The 17,252-nt window shown below is 40.9% G+C and overlaps 2 protein-coding genes across 5 annotated transcripts; one reads left to right on the top strand and one right to left on the bottom strand.

The window, feature by feature from the left end:
• Positions 1 to 150: 150 nt before the first annotated feature.
• LOC135645821 (homeobox-leucine zipper protein ATHB-15-like) lies at positions 151 to 8,372 on the bottom strand. Of its 2 annotated transcripts, none has more exons than XM_065164604.1 (20): positions 8,016 to 8,372; positions 7,321 to 7,916; positions 6,945 to 7,218; positions 6,700 to 6,859; positions 6,501 to 6,601; positions 6,315 to 6,405; positions 6,000 to 6,095; positions 5,818 to 5,931; positions 5,671 to 5,754; positions 5,402 to 5,557; positions 5,219 to 5,293; positions 4,900 to 5,006; positions 4,617 to 4,809; positions 3,636 to 3,782; positions 3,392 to 3,469; positions 2,779 to 2,913; positions 2,317 to 2,642; positions 1,691 to 1,796; positions 902 to 1,051; positions 151 to 425 (listed from the first exon to the last, which is right to left on the bottom strand). In XM_065164604.1, exons 3-20 carry the CDS (start codon positions 7,154 to 7,156, stop codon positions 279 to 281), a joined length of 2,478 nt encoding a protein of 825 aa, XP_065020676.1. In that variant the 5' UTR covers positions 7,157 to 7,218; positions 7,321 to 7,916; positions 8,016 to 8,372; the 3' UTR covers positions 151 to 278. The 2 variants fall into 2 exon arrangements, with proteins under 2 accessions (XP_065020676.1, XP_065020675.1); XM_065164603.1 differs by having other exon boundaries at positions 3,597 to 3,782.
• A 2,937-nt stretch (positions 8,373 to 11,309) lies between these two features.
• LOC135584489 (uncharacterized) lies at positions 11,310 to 14,875 on the top strand. 3 transcript variants are annotated; one of them, XM_065163106.1, is made up of 4 exons: positions 11,311 to 12,512; positions 13,930 to 14,016; positions 14,298 to 14,405; positions 14,492 to 14,875. In XM_065163106.1, exon 1 carries the CDS (start codon positions 11,367 to 11,369, stop codon positions 12,456 to 12,458), a length of 1,092 nt encoding a protein of 363 aa, XP_065019178.1. In that variant the 5' UTR covers positions 11,311 to 11,366; the 3' UTR covers positions 12,459 to 12,512; positions 13,930 to 14,016; positions 14,298 to 14,405; positions 14,492 to 14,875. The 3 variants fall into 3 exon arrangements, with proteins under 3 accessions (XP_065019177.1, XP_065019178.1, XP_065019176.1); XM_065163105.1 differs by having other exon boundaries at positions 11,310 to 12,512; positions 13,420 to 14,405; XM_065163104.1 differs by having other exon boundaries at positions 13,930 to 14,405.
• The last annotated feature ends 2,377 nt before the right edge of the window (positions 14,876 to 17,252 follow it).

Here is a 17,252-nt window from a genome sequence, read left to right on the forward strand (position 1 = left end):
AAAATATGGAACACTAAGAGCATCAGGACTCAAACTGTAATTTAAGATGATGAATGTGGAATGATAAAAAGATGGTCTTAGCCGACACCTCTCCTCCCGATCAACCGTTTGGGGGCGAGATTGATAAGCTAAACTAGAGATGCATAGAACTCCAGAAAATTGAACATTTTTAAGTTTGCATAATGTAAACAGCAATATTAACAAAAACAAAAGAAAAACAAAAAACAAAAGAAAGAAACTATGCAGGGCATCTTTTTTTCTCATCGGAAAGAATATGTTCAAACAAAGGACCAGTTTACAAACATGGAGCATATGCAGTGGACATTGTCTTCGTCATCGAGCACTTTCCATGCGACTGCTCTGTCATAGGAAACAGGCCTACCCATGCTAGATATGCACAGGCCAGCTTGGAAGCAAACGAAACCCTGCAAATGAAACTTAAAATGAGAAATCCGAACATACGAGCAGCACTAAAATCAAATATTAATCTGTCTGCACGTGGAAGTCCAAAACTAGCTCTGTAAATTGCATAGGGTTTCATGTGTAACAGTACAACACAAATTTAAAATAAGACTAATTATAATTCTTTCTATATGAAAGACAAGTCACTCGACATGCTTAATAGGATTGCAAAGACATCAGAAATCCACCCACACAAAAACAGAATTTGACATTTAAAACCAATCAGGTGGAAAATAAACCCACCACTCAACTTGTAGCAATGGTGTATCCTCTAAAATCAAACAAAAACTAGGATTCTGAGCCAATTCAGCTTTCCAAAGAAAAGGAGCTTTCTTTGAATCACTGGTATTGAAAATAGTATACACATGCAATGTGAATATATGTTTTATATTTCTAAAACATGATTCGGTATAAAAAAGATTACTGGGAGGACATGAACCTGTTGAATTATATGAGGGAATTCTGTGCAAAGGGTCTTCCTTCCTTCGTCAACAAAAATCTTCTCCAAGGTGATATCCTGCAAAGCAACCAGTGTAGTCTCTAGCATGTCAAGACCAGCCTGGTTGGCAAAGGTGAAAACTGGAATAGTCTGCAAGAAATCAACCAAGAATTATAAGCATTTTAATGGTATAAAGGTCAATTACTAAATAAATAAGATAAACCATTAAAACGAAAATGACAGGCATATGTCTTTGTTGGATGTTCAGTCTAGAAGTCACAACACACTTTTTTGCTCCTGGGCATTTTACCGGATGGCCATTCACTCACTTTAGCAGACTACAATGTGGTGATGATTACACTGGACATTGAATTATTGTTAAAGAAACAAAACAATGACTCAATTTTACTCTTTTTCTCTATTAGTTCCTATTCGTGTTACTTACTTTTTTGGAGAATCATGTTACTCTGTGTAACTTCTGACAAATAGGTTTAGAGATCCACACATTAATTACCTTGGTAGGCTGGTGCCACCCTAGATAAGGATGGCATATTCAAGTCAGATTTAATGGTGAGAAGATGTTATAGTGGAGACTCATGCACTAACATGGTTAAAAAATAACAACAATCCATAATATATATATTTTTGTACAGCTAGAGTGCACAATGATAATTACGTGAGGTAATTCTTGTAAAACATAGCAGTCAGAAAATTAATAGGGAAGTTTGACGTAGATATCATGAACAAATTTTGGTTACGGCTATAAAAGAACTTAGAAGGAAGGCAGACCTTCATAGAATAGCAAACGATTGCATCTGAATGATGCCATAGCATCTTCAAAAGAGAGTCATTACCATCAGTAGATGGTTTTACAAGTTCTACTCCTGAATGAGCCCTGTAGCAAAGGGACAACAAAGTTAGATGACATTAAATTAAGATGGTATTTATAAATCAGGAAGTCCATGAAATGCAATTTGGGTAGCAATTGAATTACATAAAAATCTTTGTTGGCTTGGCAGTTTGGGAAAATCTGTGAAGCTTCAAATGCCAGTACATGGATGGGACCATGAAAAGCTAAAGACATCTGGTGCTAACACTAATCAATCTCTGGTAATAATTGATTGAGAAAATTTTATGTTTAGAATATAATTTGGATTAGACAGACACATAAGTCATTTTACTGTAACAAATATTATAATGAAAGTATGTGTATGTTGTGAGTTTACATGTATACATAGTTGTCTCAATTCTGCATGCGTGAATATAAACATTGAAAAAATATGAATATGTTCAGCTACATAAACAGCTTGTAATTTATGCAAACAATTTATACCTACTCTTACACTGTGCCATTCATGTGGTATCATGACAGTGTAACATATAGTGCAGTAGTCAATTGCTTATAAAGATGAAACCTGTAGCTGTGACAAATCCGATGAGCAAGTGTGACGGCTTCGGGATTTCCTGGTGGTATCCGGAGGTCAACATGAGAACCAAGGCATGAAGGTGAGAGAGCTAAGGCAAGCCTCTGGACAGAGGCTATGATGTTGCGAATGTATTGTCGAGCCATGGACGCCACATTCTCTTGGAGGTGACTCTCAAAAGCAAACTGAAATGCTATAGTCATTACAGATTTGGTGCTGCCACAATTGCCTGAATAATCATTAGATGCTCGACTGCCTGTTGGTCCAACCTCAAGAACAGAAGCAAGGTCCAAGGTGCGATTGGGACTGGTAGGATCCTGTAAACAGCACCAATAAAATTGAACATATGAAAGTCATTAGTATGATTTAAGTGTCATCTACAGCTCAAAAGATAAAACAAATCATTAAGAAATTTTTATGCAACAATTAATTGTAGAGTCTCAATGTCCTTACCATCTTAAAGTCAAGAGGAATAACACGAAAACCAGAAGGCAATAATGGAGCTTCATCAGCAAAAGATGCATCTATTGGGGCAAATATAAGCTCAGAACAGGTACCAAAAGCATTCCCATCTACTCCATTGCAGAGCTGCAAAGTCCATTGTCATCATGAGTATCACTATACTAATCTGTTTGCTCATTTCCATAAGAGATGAATTTTAAGAAAGAAATGATATCTTATATCGGAAAATGTTAGGATGAGGATAATATGTTTCTGGGTAATATTTCACATTTTCTATATGTCCATAATTCAGTTGTCAAATTTTTACATCTTTTCCATAAAAAATATCCTGAGATTAGGGTGTAACAAATTGACTCCACTGTAAAGCAGCACAAGCCACTTCACTAAATTAAACTTAGATCAACCTGTCATAATGGACAATAGTCTTCACATAAGTATTGCAACCTTATATAAAAAGTGGGCAATGGAAATTGTAGCTTCCAGATGTTCATTTCAATTATATTACTCTCTCTAGATTTTTTCCTTTAAAAAGGAAAAGCCAATATTAAATGATTAGCGTCTTACTGCAGCAGCAAGCAAATTCAGAAGAGAACTGGAGACCTACCTGCAACAGGTACAGATCTTGGGGCATGAGTGTTTCCTGATTATGGCCAAAGTTTTCCAACTTAATTACCTCTAAGAACTGGCAAGAAAAAGAAAGGAATTAGAGATTAATTTCGATCATAATAAAGCTAAAAATGTAAACGAGGTTTAGAGATAAATGAACATCTCCAACTAGCAAAATTAAATTAAAAATGATGGTAGCATACATCTTCATGATCAAGTGTGTGAGCCAAAGGTAGTATGACCTGGCCACCGTAGCATCCAGCGCGAGATACAGGTAAAGCCCAGGGAGTGGCCTTGACAGCTGCAGCAGAGTAGGCATCAATATTTCTGTCTGCCCATTCTGATCGATGCTCCCGAAGAAACTTTAGGAGCATTGGTGGAGATATATTCTACACGTACAAAGAAGCACGAAAATGTCAAAAGAAATGTTGTTTCCAGTGGACCAGAAAGCAAAGCCAAAAGAAAACAGACAAAGAAAAATAGCATTCTAGAAACTAAGCAACAGATATTTGGATGAACCATTTATAAGATGTTAATCATGTAGCAATGTCTTCTTTGGTATAGACAAATTAGAACCGCAGAATGCCTAGCACCATAAGTTAATCATGATAGGCATTGCAAACCTCTCTGGCAATGCTATGAAGATAGTTCATGGAATAACATATTATTTACAAGGATTGTGTCAAGAAATTTATCAATACCAAGCTGCAAGCGGGCAGGCATCACACCCAATATAGGGCTAGCTAGCTTGCTTTTTTGTCATTTGGCCAGCTGTTTCTAGTTTTATGGTAACTTTGTACGCTGAAGGTAAAAAAAAAAACAGTATAGTAGAGGATGCAAAACAGAACAACACTGTATGCTTACTCATGTAAGTCTTCTTATATAATAAATTAAAGAAAACCCTCACAAATTGAAATCTGTCACCAGATCAGAATTCAGAAAGATGGAAATTGCATGTTTGGTTGCATCTCTTATTGTGACTAATACAGATAATACCAGAAGCTGCATATTCTAAATGATATAGAGAAATAGCTTATCGTCTTAGGAAGTGACAATAAGTCAAACATATCATTATTTACATTACTGTCCTGCAAGATAATTGATTTTGTACTGTACATCTTTACTTGGAAAAGGAGAATAGATACATGGATATACATATACATATGTATATGTATATGTGTGTGTGTATATATATATAATAAACGAAAGTTAAGCATACTGACCTGTAAAAGCATGGATGCCTTTGCACAGAGCACAGAACTGCTTGTTGATGCAAATCCATTTATAATACCAAGATTTAAACCCATCATTTTGCTAGTAGATGAGTTTACAAAAACAGTAACATCATCAATGCCATCAGTAGTGACCATAGACCACCCGTCATCTGCAAACCCATTAACAGCTTCATTGAAACCCCTGCAAGCAATCAAGGAGTTTCCCAGTAGAAAATATTCAGAAGACAACACAGAAACAGCAAGTAAAAGCTCAAGAACTAGAAGCTACTACCTGCTCAACCTCTGACTAAGAGCTCTTAGAGCTGCAGGTTGTCTGCCCCATCCAGAGATGGAAGGATGAGAAATTTCATGTGCGATCTGCCTTAGATGGCGTAAAGCCTGAATAAAGCAGCACAATTTGGTAAAAGAGTAAAAATATTCGTAACATCGATTGCTGTATCATGGTCAACAATAACAATTCCATTCAAAGTAGGAGATATTTGCAGGATTATTTCTGTTTCCATGATAAGATAAAACCAATATGAATGAGCATTCTTCTGCAACAAGTTCCATGATGAATCAATAACAAAAAGTGTTGGGAAAAAACTAACCGCCAGTGTTGTCTTCTGAGCAAGCACAATAGATGATTCATACAGTGGCCTTAGAACTTCAGGCACACTCCATGGCTATTTCATGGACAAAATAGTTATGAGACTTGCCAATCATGCAAAACATACAAAGTTTAAGAACAGAAAGGAACAGCAAGTTGGTTCGATCGGCTAAAACTATATTACCTCCAAATCCAAATGATGAACAATGTGAATAACAGACCCACCACCTTCACATGGTCTTATCAAGTAGCCACTAGGCATCATTTCTGCCCTGACGAAAGGTTGCACCAGGGGCATGCTTGGGCCGCCTAGCATGCTAGTGAGAGATCTTTCACAGACCTTACATATTTTGAGATAAATGTCAGATTGTAGAGGGGGGGAAGATCTTAAAATGACAGTGAAGTTATTAAAAGTCTAGCATGGTGCAGGAAACCAGAATAATTGTAGCTTACCACGAGACTTCTGTCTTCAAGAACTGATGTATATCTCACCAACCAGAAGTCCCGAGCAGGTGCCAATGTTGTTGGTGCATAGACCTTCAAAATAAGATATGTTAGTTTGCCAAAACACTTTCATCTGGTGACACAAGCTATAGTTACCTGCATGTACAGCAGCTCAATGGTTCCATTATTTGCAGTTGGCAGTACGTTAATGACATCCACAGATCGACATTCATGAAACCACGATACCCGATCCTTCAGGATTTCTGCAACCTGAAACAAGCAAATTAATTAGACAAAAATATTGACCAGAGAGTAGTCATCTAGCAATTTGAACATACCTTTGTAGGCTCAAGGCCTACCAGGCCACAAGCTCGTGCTGCTACACCAGTGCAACCATGTGAGATAGCAATGATTCCTATGGAATCCGGACCAGGCTGTTCAGTAAAAGAGAAGATCAAAGGAGCAAATTAATCAACTCATTTCAAATTTGAAAAGAAAATTCACAAGCACTGAAGAAACCGAGATAAGATGGGGATATTGTCATTAAAGATTAGGATGATACATAGACATGAACATGGTTTCATTGCATCCACGCCTAAGAAAAGAAATCAAGGTAAAAGACAAACAAGCAAATCAAAGAGGGATGTCCACACCTTCATCCCAGGCATTTGGACCCACTCAACAGCAGTTCCGGTAGCCTTTGATAGAAACTCTGATAAAGTTTCCTCTGCGATGGATATAATTCTGCAACAAGCACAACAAACTCTGTTGGCATCGACCATGAAGAAGTCTTTAAAGAAGACAGTGTACACTGGAGATCAGAGCAATTTCTGACAGACCCAGCAGGGCTAGCATCCCTTGGCGGGTGCTGAGGTGTCAAATGGTGCTGACCATTCGTCACCACTGATTCACAGCTTGTATCTGTTGTCGCTAATGCAGTCTGTCAAATTGGAAGAACCAAATTAAAACTAGTAGAATATGCAGGACGAAAACATCGTGAGGAATCCTTTGCTTTAAGAAATTTAATCCGAAGCTTACATTTTGCGTCTGTTGACGGAAGTAGCCATTCTCGTATACCAACTGAGAGACCTGCTTCTGTAACCGATCGTTTTCTTCCATCAAAAGCTTATTCATTGCTGTCAGCTTCCTGTTGACGGTCTGAAGCTGTGCAGATTCCTTTCGCTGTTTCTCTCGGCACCTTAAACGACAAGGCAAAGCAAGAAAAGTGTGAACAAACGGACAAGAAGTGCGACAAGCATCGATTGGCTACGAAACATCTATACCTCCTGTTCTGAAACCAAACTTTAATCTGCTTCGGCTCAATGTTGGAGAGGATGGGGCACTCCCTAATGAGCTGCTGCCGCCGAAGTGAACTCGGCTTGGGACATTCATGGTATAGTCTCTCGAGAGCCTCTACCTGCTCCGGAGTGTATCGGACATACTTCCCCTGATCGATCCCCATCTTCCCCTCCTTGCAAGAAGTCACAGGTATCATCTCTCGAACACCGGCAGTCAAAGAGAAAGGCTCTCCACCAGCTACCACAGAGCGCACCTTTTCTGTGGATATTATCAGGAGTGGGTACAAATCAGCGACCTTTCATCAACCACTCGACAAAATCACCACTTCAATCACAAAAAGCTCGGAAATTTAAGCCTAACCCGTTGTGCGCTCCCAAATTCCGGTGCTCCTTTCTTCATATATCCGGACAACAGCAAGCACAAGAAAGACGAGGTCTTTTCGAGATTGGAGATCTCTAAAGAGAGCTCAACTCCAAAGACCAGTGTCGAACAGGTACTGCGGTAGGCGCAACAAGCAAGTATACGAGCGCGCAACCTCAAATAATTGAGAGCTTTGTTAGATGCCTTTTGGAGATTCTTCGAAGCTTTTCTTTTGCTCTAAATAAGATTTCCTCTTTCTTTGTCACTTGTTATATTGAAGAATCTTCTATCTTTTTTGTGCTTTTAGTTTTCTAAGCCTTGCGGCCGAAGACATTCCCAGCTTTGACCTCTCGTTCTCCGAAGCTATACCAAAAGGAACAAAAAAAAAAAAGAAACAGGAAAAAGATGGTGGTTTCCTCCTCGAGATTTGAAGCCTCTGTTGATTGGCGAGACGCGAGCGAGTCACCGAGTCGAGCCGGACTCGCTCCTCGACTCTTTTCAAGGATCTCCGGAAAAAGAAAGCGAGCAGGGGCGACTTCTCGACATCCGGAGCTCGATCAAAGGCCAGCGGCGAGTTATCTCACAAGATCCGCAGCCTTCCCACGGATCGGCGCCGAGAAATCCAATCTTTGTCAACAACAAAGCGAAGCAAATACTAGTAAAAGCAAAAGACGGGCGGTGGCAGCGATTCGTACCCGCAATCCTCGATCCACGGCTCCACCCGCCACAACAGTACCCAACGTTGCGGCCGTACGACAAGGCAGCAATCCTTTCTTGCGGCGTTATCGGCGGACAGCTCCGGAGCTTAGCTACATTCCATCAGGGTATTTCGAATAGGGGGGGACAGAGAGAAATCAGGAGTTCATTCGACAACCGCTTCGAACTAAGGAAGCTCGAATTCGACAGAAGAAAGAGAAGAAGGAAAAAAAAATGCGATCTTTGATCGAAATACGAGCACGGCGGGTCTCCAAGAGCCAATTTCCTCCTCCAAAGAAGAGGAGTAGGGGCTCAATTTGCGTGGATTAAACGCTGTCTCTATTTCCCTCGTCGGGTCTTCGGACGAGCGACCGCAGGGGAAGGCGAGCAGGAGCTTATTTATATGGGATAAAATGCTTTGACGAAACTAACCTCGCCATGTTCGCAAAATTTAAGGAACTGCCCCCACATCGCCTTAGCCTCCCTTTGGTGGTTCAGCTTGGATCCAATAATGGAGGTCGAAGTTTTTATGTCGTCATAAATATTTTTTATTTTTCAAAATAATTTAAATATATAATATTATTATGGTATACAAAAATTCAGACGTTACTCGAACATAAGGAATATATCGAACTATCATCATAAGTGATGTGATATTTGGATTTTTTTTTTTGTATGATAGATTCTTATATGGAATGTTTTAGAATTTACTGTTATGATAAATCACATCATTTTAGGATAATTTTATTTATTCTTATACATGGAAATTCTCGATTTATAAATAGAATAATTTTTCTTCCTTTGGTAATTTCACAAGTGATAATTATGATAAAATAAAAAATAATTAAAATAAGTAGTAAATATAATTTTCGCATGTCGTGAAATATAGTGAGTAATATGCGCGAGGCTACAATATTTGCTAAGCTAAGTGTAATCACTCGATTAACATTTTAATTAAATATAAATTAAGACATCACATAGTGCACATAATAAAAACGACATGTCAATAATTTAATTTGGATTATTATCTCCAATAATTGGATGTCAAGTGAAAAGATGAGCTATTGGACGATGACTTGCTACTTGTAAGAGCAGCCGCCACATTATATATGGGTCCATTGACTCAAACACTAGGAATATTGTAGAGAAAATGATGTAAAAATCCAACTACTCTGTTTTCATGATCACATATTTATATGGACAAAACATATATCTCTCTCAAAATTAAGCTGCAAAATGGACAACTTAAACAGCTCTTAAAGCATTATATATATATATATATATATATATATATATATATATATATATATATATATATATATATATATATATATATATATATATATATATATATATATATATATATATATATATATATATATATATAATGCTATTAACTCATTGCCTTAAAGTGGGCAAACAATTTGGATATGAAACCTGAGAGAAGTCCAACGTATGTGTTTTTGGCGATTATATATTTATATAGAGAAAGCAAGCAAGCAAGGAAGCAGTGGGCGTGGAGGGATGTGTGGGCACATAGAGGACAGAATTATGAGGGGTTTCTTGCATGCGCCTCGGTTACTTCCTCTTCACTACTACATGTATAAAATACCTCAGGTAGGACCATGTATGATCGCCATAAAGTAGTAGAGACCATGAGTGCGATGCAGGTGTTTGCAGAGTTCAGCCATGCATGAGTTCATGGAGATCAGCATGTTGTCATCTTTGATGTCATGGCAACGTTTCTTCCTTCCCGTTCAGCAGCAGCAGCAGCAGCAGCAAGTATGAGTTCCAGTTGGATGTTGGATTAGTATGAGTCTGCAGCTGATAAGATCAAATTGTGATCTTTCGATCGGAAAGACAAGTTCCCGATCAGAAATGCAAATGTTTTATGAGCTCTGCATTTTGTGTTGTGTGATTGACAAGACTCTGACACTGTTCTGCCTCCAACATTCGTAGAGAACTTACATGACCGCATTATGATATTATCAGACATGGACCAAGCACATCATCAAGATTGTTGTCAAGCTGATAAAGATGGTAAAGTGTCCAGGGAGAAAAACCAGGGGCTTGATGTGACCGGGTGATGGTGATCGGAGCCTTAGCAGTGGGACTCAGATCGGCAGGCGAGAAGGCCTGAGCAGAATAATGCCTAATGCCTTGGGTATGTCTCTGATGCGGCCTTGTTTGGTACCTCCCCCCCCAAGTTGGCTTTTAGTCTTATCAGTCTAATGGAGGAGCAGAGATCAGCTGCAGACTCCAAACTGGGTGCTTCTGCTTCATGGCGAATCAGTAGGAAACAGGATCTTGGTTAGTACACAAAGGGGAGACCCAAACGAGAGAGAGAGAGAGAGGAGGTTTCACGCTGGTATTTATGGTATGGTGCCCGCCACTTCACGCGTGCGGTCCACTTCCTCGTACGGCGAGGAGGTGGACCATAGGCGTGGCCTTTGCTCTGCTTCGCCATGGCGTGCAAGCAGAGAGAGGGAGAGAGCGTTCCTTCTCTTGAACTCTCTTGGTTGGTACCAAGAGAGTTCTTTTCACCAAACCCGGTGCATAACTAAGAGGGTAGGATCATGCATCAACGTGGGCATTCCAAAAGGTAATCTTTGGAGGACTGGAGGAGGGAGCGAAGGGGACGAATGAGAATTCGCCAGTGCAGCAGCAACAGCAGCGTCTCCGGCAGCAGAAAGGGGGCAGGGAAGCAGGAAAAGCTTGCACTCGTCGCCTCCATCCACTTGGATGCTAATGTACATGTGCAGGTCTCACTTCAGTCCCCGGATTCGGCTTCTCCAAATATTCTATCCGATTCGGCGTTTAAAGCGGATTACATATTCTACCAAGGTGGCGCCATGGCAGAGGTGGTGGTGATGGTGGAGGGTGCACCGATCAGGAAAAGGAAGCAACTGGCGTTCTAGTTTAGCTTATCCACCTTGCACTCCCCTGCTTTTATTTACTTCATGTTCGAATGGTCCGGCATTTCACTTTTGCTCCCCCCACTACTCTCTTTATTTCTTTCGTTTCGAGCTTTATATAATATATATATATATATAACCCACCCACCAACATAACATAGATATCTTCCATTAGATTATTTAACTACATGCTTCATCACAACGGTACCACTAACAGTCGTGCAACCGTTAGTTAGCCCACGGGCTGTTGTTCAACGATGAATCATGACTCGGCTCGCATTCCATAACCATGACATCGCGACGATTATTTGGGCTATAATTGGGCTGGTCTTTTCAGGCCTGTGTTCGTTAAACTTGACACGTGTTAATTTTAGTCGCCATTTCATGGTCACCTGCTCAGCTTTGTGACTCGTGGTTAAGCAATCGTCGTGGGTGATGGAGAGACTCGGCGACGACGAGTTGGGGCTGGTGCTGAGAAGCGTCGTCCGTTGGCGCGACCGCAAGTCCTGCGCCCGCGTCTGCCGGCGGTGGCGCCGCGTCGAGGCTCTCACCCGCTCCGCCCTCCGCGTCCTCGACCCCCATTACCTCCCCCGATTCCTTCCCCGCTTCCCCAATCTCACCGCCCTCGAGGCCGCCACGCCCATCTCCGACGCCGACCTCGACCTCATCGCTCGATCCTGCCCTGACCTTGAATCCCTGAACCTCAACGCCCACCGCAGCCGGATCGAGCTCGACGAAGAGCCCCAAGGCGTCGAACCGCCTGACGTCACTGACGCCGGCTTGTGCGCCATCTCCATCTGCTGCCGGAAACTTAAAAACATCTCTTTGAGGAGGAGGAAGGGAGTCGGCGACGTGGGTGCCATCGAATTGGCGAAGCACGCCAAGGGTTTATCTTCTCTTGATTTGTCCTGGTGTAGTAAGGTCACGGACCGGGCGGTCGGAGCGTTCTGCGCCTTGAACTCGCTGATGGTCTTGTGCCTCCGGGGCTGCCCCTTGGTCACCGACTCCGGATTGGCTTGTCTGGCCAACGGGCCATTGTCGAGATCCCTGAGAGTGTTGGACGTCTCTGAATGCGATCAGATTACAGACCTCGGTGTTTGCTTGTTGCGGCACATCCCGTGCTTGGAAGAATTGAGTCTTGCAGACTGCGGGCCGATGATTACGGATGTGGGAGGCATCGCCATTGCGTCTATCGTTGGCCTTCAGAGTCTTGATCTTTCGTGGCTAATCAATTTGTCCGATGCCACACTTATTGCGCTGGCTCGGAACTGCAGGAACATGGTTGAGATCAACGTGACGGGTTGTGAATTGGTTACTGGTGTGGGGATTCTTTCCTACTCGAACCACCCGGCACTAAAGATCCTTGTCTTAGCTTCGTGTTATGGTATCTCTGCCAACGATGTCGAGCGGATGATGCTGGCAAGTCCATCTCTGAGGTGTGTCGGGTTGGACAAATCATTGAGGGGTTGGATGCCATCTTCGGTACAGGAGAACCTGTCTCATATCTGCAGGATAGATTGGCTTTGAGATGTCGATGCAATGGACAATGTTGGTAGGTGAACTCAGATTTGGAACCTCAAGGTATGATGCCTCATGTTTCCGCAATTAATGATGGTTATGCTTGGTTTTATCCTGTCTACGTAAGTACATAATTAATTCAATCACCTGAACGCTTTTGGTGCCAAGTGACTGTTTTCTTTTGAGCTCGGCACAAAACCTCTATCTTTTCAAACTTTGAATTGATTGGTACTTGTTCACCTAACCAGCTGAATGGCTCTCTATCTTTGGTCTTTCCTTATTGGGGGCAGCTGCATTAGTTGTAAATCCTAATATGTTTGTGATGAATCAGATCACAAAGCATGCATGATAACTTCAATAATTTGGATGGGACATGAATCTTTGTTGGTGTTGTTCTGTGAAGCTAAAATTGGAAGCTGTTGCTGAAGAATAGTGAAACAAATTATGGCGCAGATTGTTAATAGGTAATGATGTGGCCTTTCTTGTTGGTGTCTGTATGGGTTAACTCAGATTCGGTGCATGGTAACACAGGATGTGAATTGAAGTCTCCCTGGTTCCTTCAGAATCATTATAAAGATTGTAACATAGGATGCACATAGATAGGGAAGCTAGCAACAAGCTCACAAGTTTGCTAATCTCACAAGAACTACTAGCCTTAACCATGTTTAGAGTCCTAACAATGTTCAGGCTTTTGGCAGAATTATATCATCCTTATCCTCTTGAGCGAAGTGATTCTTTTTGTTTAATTAAAAAAATTTTGGTAAAGAAGTAATGTTACTGTAACTATTTTGTTTCTATTCTTATAGTCAACAAAGAACAACCAGCTATGCAAACTACATCGAGGATGTCCGGTAACTTATATAATTCATCAATTTGAACCTCTAAGCTGGATGGTCTTTGTTTCATTACGCAATGATAAATGTGCTATTCATTTACTTAATATAAATATTAAGCTTGCAATGTGTTACAGCACGAAGCAACTAGCTATGCTGTTATAGGATTGATCATCGCTCAAATGAGATGGTCAATCCAAGTGGAACTCGGAGCTTCTCTAGGCTGTCCTATTCCATGGGAAAATGGAACTGGTCCGAGGGGTTTTTTTTTATTTTTTATGGTGAGTGAAGTTTGTCTTGCCTGTTTAACTTATTGAACCCTTATAGATGGTTTTGATAATGAACATCAACTCAACATTGAAGGAGTAATAACTTTGTTGTTGACATTTTATCAAATATTACTTCTGTGAACACATAGTTGAGGTTTTATCTTTGCAGACAATAACGAGGAGCCTATTGATCATGTGTAGCTTGAGGATGATGGCAATAACAATGATAAGCAATAGAAATAATAAAGTCAAAGAAATCACTCAATCATTTTGATACCACACTTTATACACCCAAAAGTATGTTCATTTATGGCTGTATAATTGGCTGCAGAGCCACTGTAATTATCGCAATATTCAGGAGTTATGCTCTTTGCACAGGTAGATTGTCACACATCTGGGAGCACGCAGGAAATTGGTCTCTGATGTTGAATTGGATTGGCAAATTTTACAGCATGGAGATTGTTGGTATCTTTTTAATGTTGCTCCGTGTCTTAGTGCACATGTATTGATCATGGAGATTGTAAATTTTACATGGCTTTGGGAAGATGTGGTTGTGGTGTAAGAGACGTCTGAGAGCTTCAAATTTTACCGATAGAAGTTACAAAATTAGATAATCCTGAGGTTACGGGACTTGAAACGCTTCCTATTTTGATATTTCTGTTCTTCTCCAGTCTCATTTTCTTCTGTGCGCCTCTTTGGAGCTTAGCTTGCATAATTCCTTAACAAGATTATTATGTGAATGCAAGTGTTGCTGCACATCAACTTTGTGCTCGCTGTATAGGAGAGTTTTCATAGTCTCTGGGCAAAGTGCATGAATTTGTCTGCATACAACATCCTCAGAGGGGAAGATGTCGGTATGAATGATTTCTTCGTCTTATTGTAGGATTTGACTTGATATGAATAGTGTAGTCTGTTACTCACAGAGCTTTGATCATTTCAGATGGGAATGCTTTGCCAGTGTAAGATGTGGCTCCGCAACATTGTCTTAGGCAAAGAAGACTGATATCTGAGCTGCTTGTTTCTTCCCTCCTCCCTTCTTGGTGGAAGATAAGACTTCAGCACCTTCCACGGACTCTGTTCTGGAGGACTATGCATATTTATGTGCACACGAACGCTCTGATCTCTGGGTTTGTGAAGACCCAGCTAAGTTATATTAACTATTTCAATGATACGCAAAGGGCTCGCTTTGACCGTCAGGAGTAGGTAATCCGTTCAGTCTTTGTTTCTATTGCATTCTATTTCAAAAGACATTTTGCCTTCTATCATTTTTGAAAAAATTGATAGACTAGGCTGAGATATAAAAGATATTATTTGTTTTGTTAAATATTAAAATAAATTTAAAATTAACTTAACTCTTGCATGTCTCGCAAAAGTCAAAGTCGGATTGTCGAATTTGTGACCATACATCGAGGATATCCAGTAACTTATATAATTCTCCCAATTTGTGAACTACCGAATTCACAAAATCAGATTGCCTGTATATTTTTAAAATTTCTGTTCATTTTAAATTTACAGTTTAACTATTTGTTGTAGAGCCTCACCTACCGATTAAATCCCGCTTAATTGTAGATTAAATTTATAGAATCTTGTCTAGTTGGTAAAGAGTTAGGGCAGTGAGGAAAGCGGATCGGTTGACACAATCTGTGAAGTTTGGAAGGTGAAAGAATCGTGCATTTGTTTTGTTTATTTTTAGATTGCTAGTTATATAGCTCTGTTTTATCAGCCTTGTCGGCTTTCTTTTCTCTCTTGTTTCTTCCTTTGCTTTTCTTGGACGACCACCCACTCCTATCGGTTTCATCTTCTTCACCTTAGGTCATGCGTCCTTATGGTCTAATTGTTTTCTTCTGATGATGGGACAAATATAAACTTGATTCTTGGTTCTGCAGCAAAGGCTTCTTAAGATTTCTATGTTTAATCTAATGATGCAGCGTACATGTACGTGTTGTGATTGTGATTCTCGACAATAAGATTATTTGATGGGTTTTGTCTCTTGACGAAGTGCAAACCGCATCTTTCAGTACGTAGTGCCAACATCATGAGACGATGATTTCGAGTCTTTCTTGAGCACAAGACTACATCGATCGAGAGTCCAATCTCTCTGCATCAAGCAAGTCACCATCAGAGAGTTAGAAAGGAAGATGTAGTAATCAACGCAACAAAGACAGCTAGCCGTAGAATTCTACAATTTCTTAGCTATCAGGTAACTCGTTCTATGGTGTGTTCTACTTGTCGGATTCTTGTTCTCCCGTCTTGGACATCTTACCAAGATGAAAGATCAGGTGTGGATCTCAGATCGGGCGCAAATCTGCAACATAATTTGCTGTTTTCAAGTTACGCATGATCCGACATAGGTGTGCCGACAAGAGCTATAGCTTATAAAGATCTGCAGGAATCAACTTCGATTAACATAAAGATTAGCGGCATTAGGTATGAGAAAGGATTGCATCAGCTCTCTTGGATCCTTCTTATGACTCTTGGCAAAGAAAGTTGCAGAAGATGATGAGAGCCCGATTATGGAAAATGATGATGATGATGATGATCGTATATTGTAAACAAACACCGAAAAATCTGTATCAATCTTCGCAAGCTCCGGACATATACGGCGACGGCGACGGGTGGAATAGGTGTGCTTACGGATCGAGATCAGTTGAAGTGCTTCATATCTGGGGAGAAATCATCCAGTTGATCCTGTCATTCGCGTTATCCAGGGATCCGAATGGCTGCCGAATCCATAGAGGTGATCCTATCGTCCACGATATATATCTACGTTGACGTGGTTGCAGAACTAATTGTCGCGTGAATCAACGGATTGTCTCCTTTCCTTCGAGGAATGCTGCCTCCTCGGAGGTGAGTTCGTGTGTGCGCTGCCTCATTTCCACGAAGAAAGGAGGAAGAGGTAGGTGTCGGCCGTCTCTTTTCCGTGCATCGATCCGACATGATCTTTCCGCAGTCGCAGATCTTGGAAGGGCGCCGAGGGCCTCGCTTTGACCTGCGGGCCCGGACGCGTGTAGCTCCTTCAAGCTGCCGACAGTCGCTTTCGAATCTACACTCGACGTCGCTAGCTTTTCCGTCGTCGGACATCGACTCCGACGCGACATGTCTTTAATTTAGCGGAGTAATAAGACCACCACCGAGAAATTAATCAATCCTCCTTGTCACGGTGGTCGATGGGATGGGCGGCTTTAAGGATTCGCTGCGAATGGGAGATCATGCGATGTTGGCCGAACACAGTGTATATCATTCCGCTCGTCACGAAGCAAAATTAAATGCCATACTTGCTCGTGATATTATATAGGGAATACGAGAGCAACAATGAGTTGCATGGACAGATCTTCTTAATAATGACCAGAAAACACTTTCTTACTTTACACGAGCATATGCGGGAATCGCATTTCATTGTTCTTTGTCATCGATCTTCCATATATTAGCTATCGCAGAGCACAACAGTGCTCGAAGCAAAAGATCAGACGACAAGTTGTAATATGTTTGTTGTTGCTTCACTGCCACCATTGGCCCATATTTTGGAACTAATCGAATAGTACGTGTGATATCTTTCAGTGTAGCTCGGACGATAGTTGTCAGAAATATCATCTCCTTAGAGGGAGCCACAGCGACTTCGGAAGAGATCAAGGTTTATCGACATAGAATCAATCGTACGAGAAATACCAAATCGATGTGACCTCCTAACATTCGGAATAGTA

Source organism: Musa acuminata, chromosome BXJ3-8 (genome assembly GCF_036884655.1).
Source record: "Musa acuminata AAA Group cultivar baxijiao chromosome BXJ3-8, Cavendish_Baxijiao_AAA, whole genome shotgun sequence".
In the NCBI taxonomy this organism is placed as follows: Eukaryota; Viridiplantae; Streptophyta; class Magnoliopsida; order Zingiberales; family Musaceae; genus Musa; species Musa acuminata.

Bases quoted from the DNA above. Each gene is read 5' to 3' on its own strand.
- LOC135645821 (XM_065164603.1), bottom strand. From the start codon at position 7,156: ATGATACCTGTGACTTCTTGCAAGGAGGGGAAGATGGGGATCGATCAG. The intron at 6,406-6,500 runs GTCTGTCAGAAA...TGCTTGTTGCAG, and splicing joins AGGGATGCTAGCCCTGCTGG to AATTATATCCATCGCAGAGG. The intron at 1,052-1,690 runs GTCTGCCTTCCT...GATTTCTTGCAG, and splicing joins TCGTTTGCTATTCTATGAAG to ACTATTCCAGTTTTCACCTT.
- LOC135584489 (XM_065163105.1), top strand. From the start codon at position 11,367: ATGGAGAGACTCGGCGACGACGAGTTGGGGCTGGTGCTGAGAAGCGTC.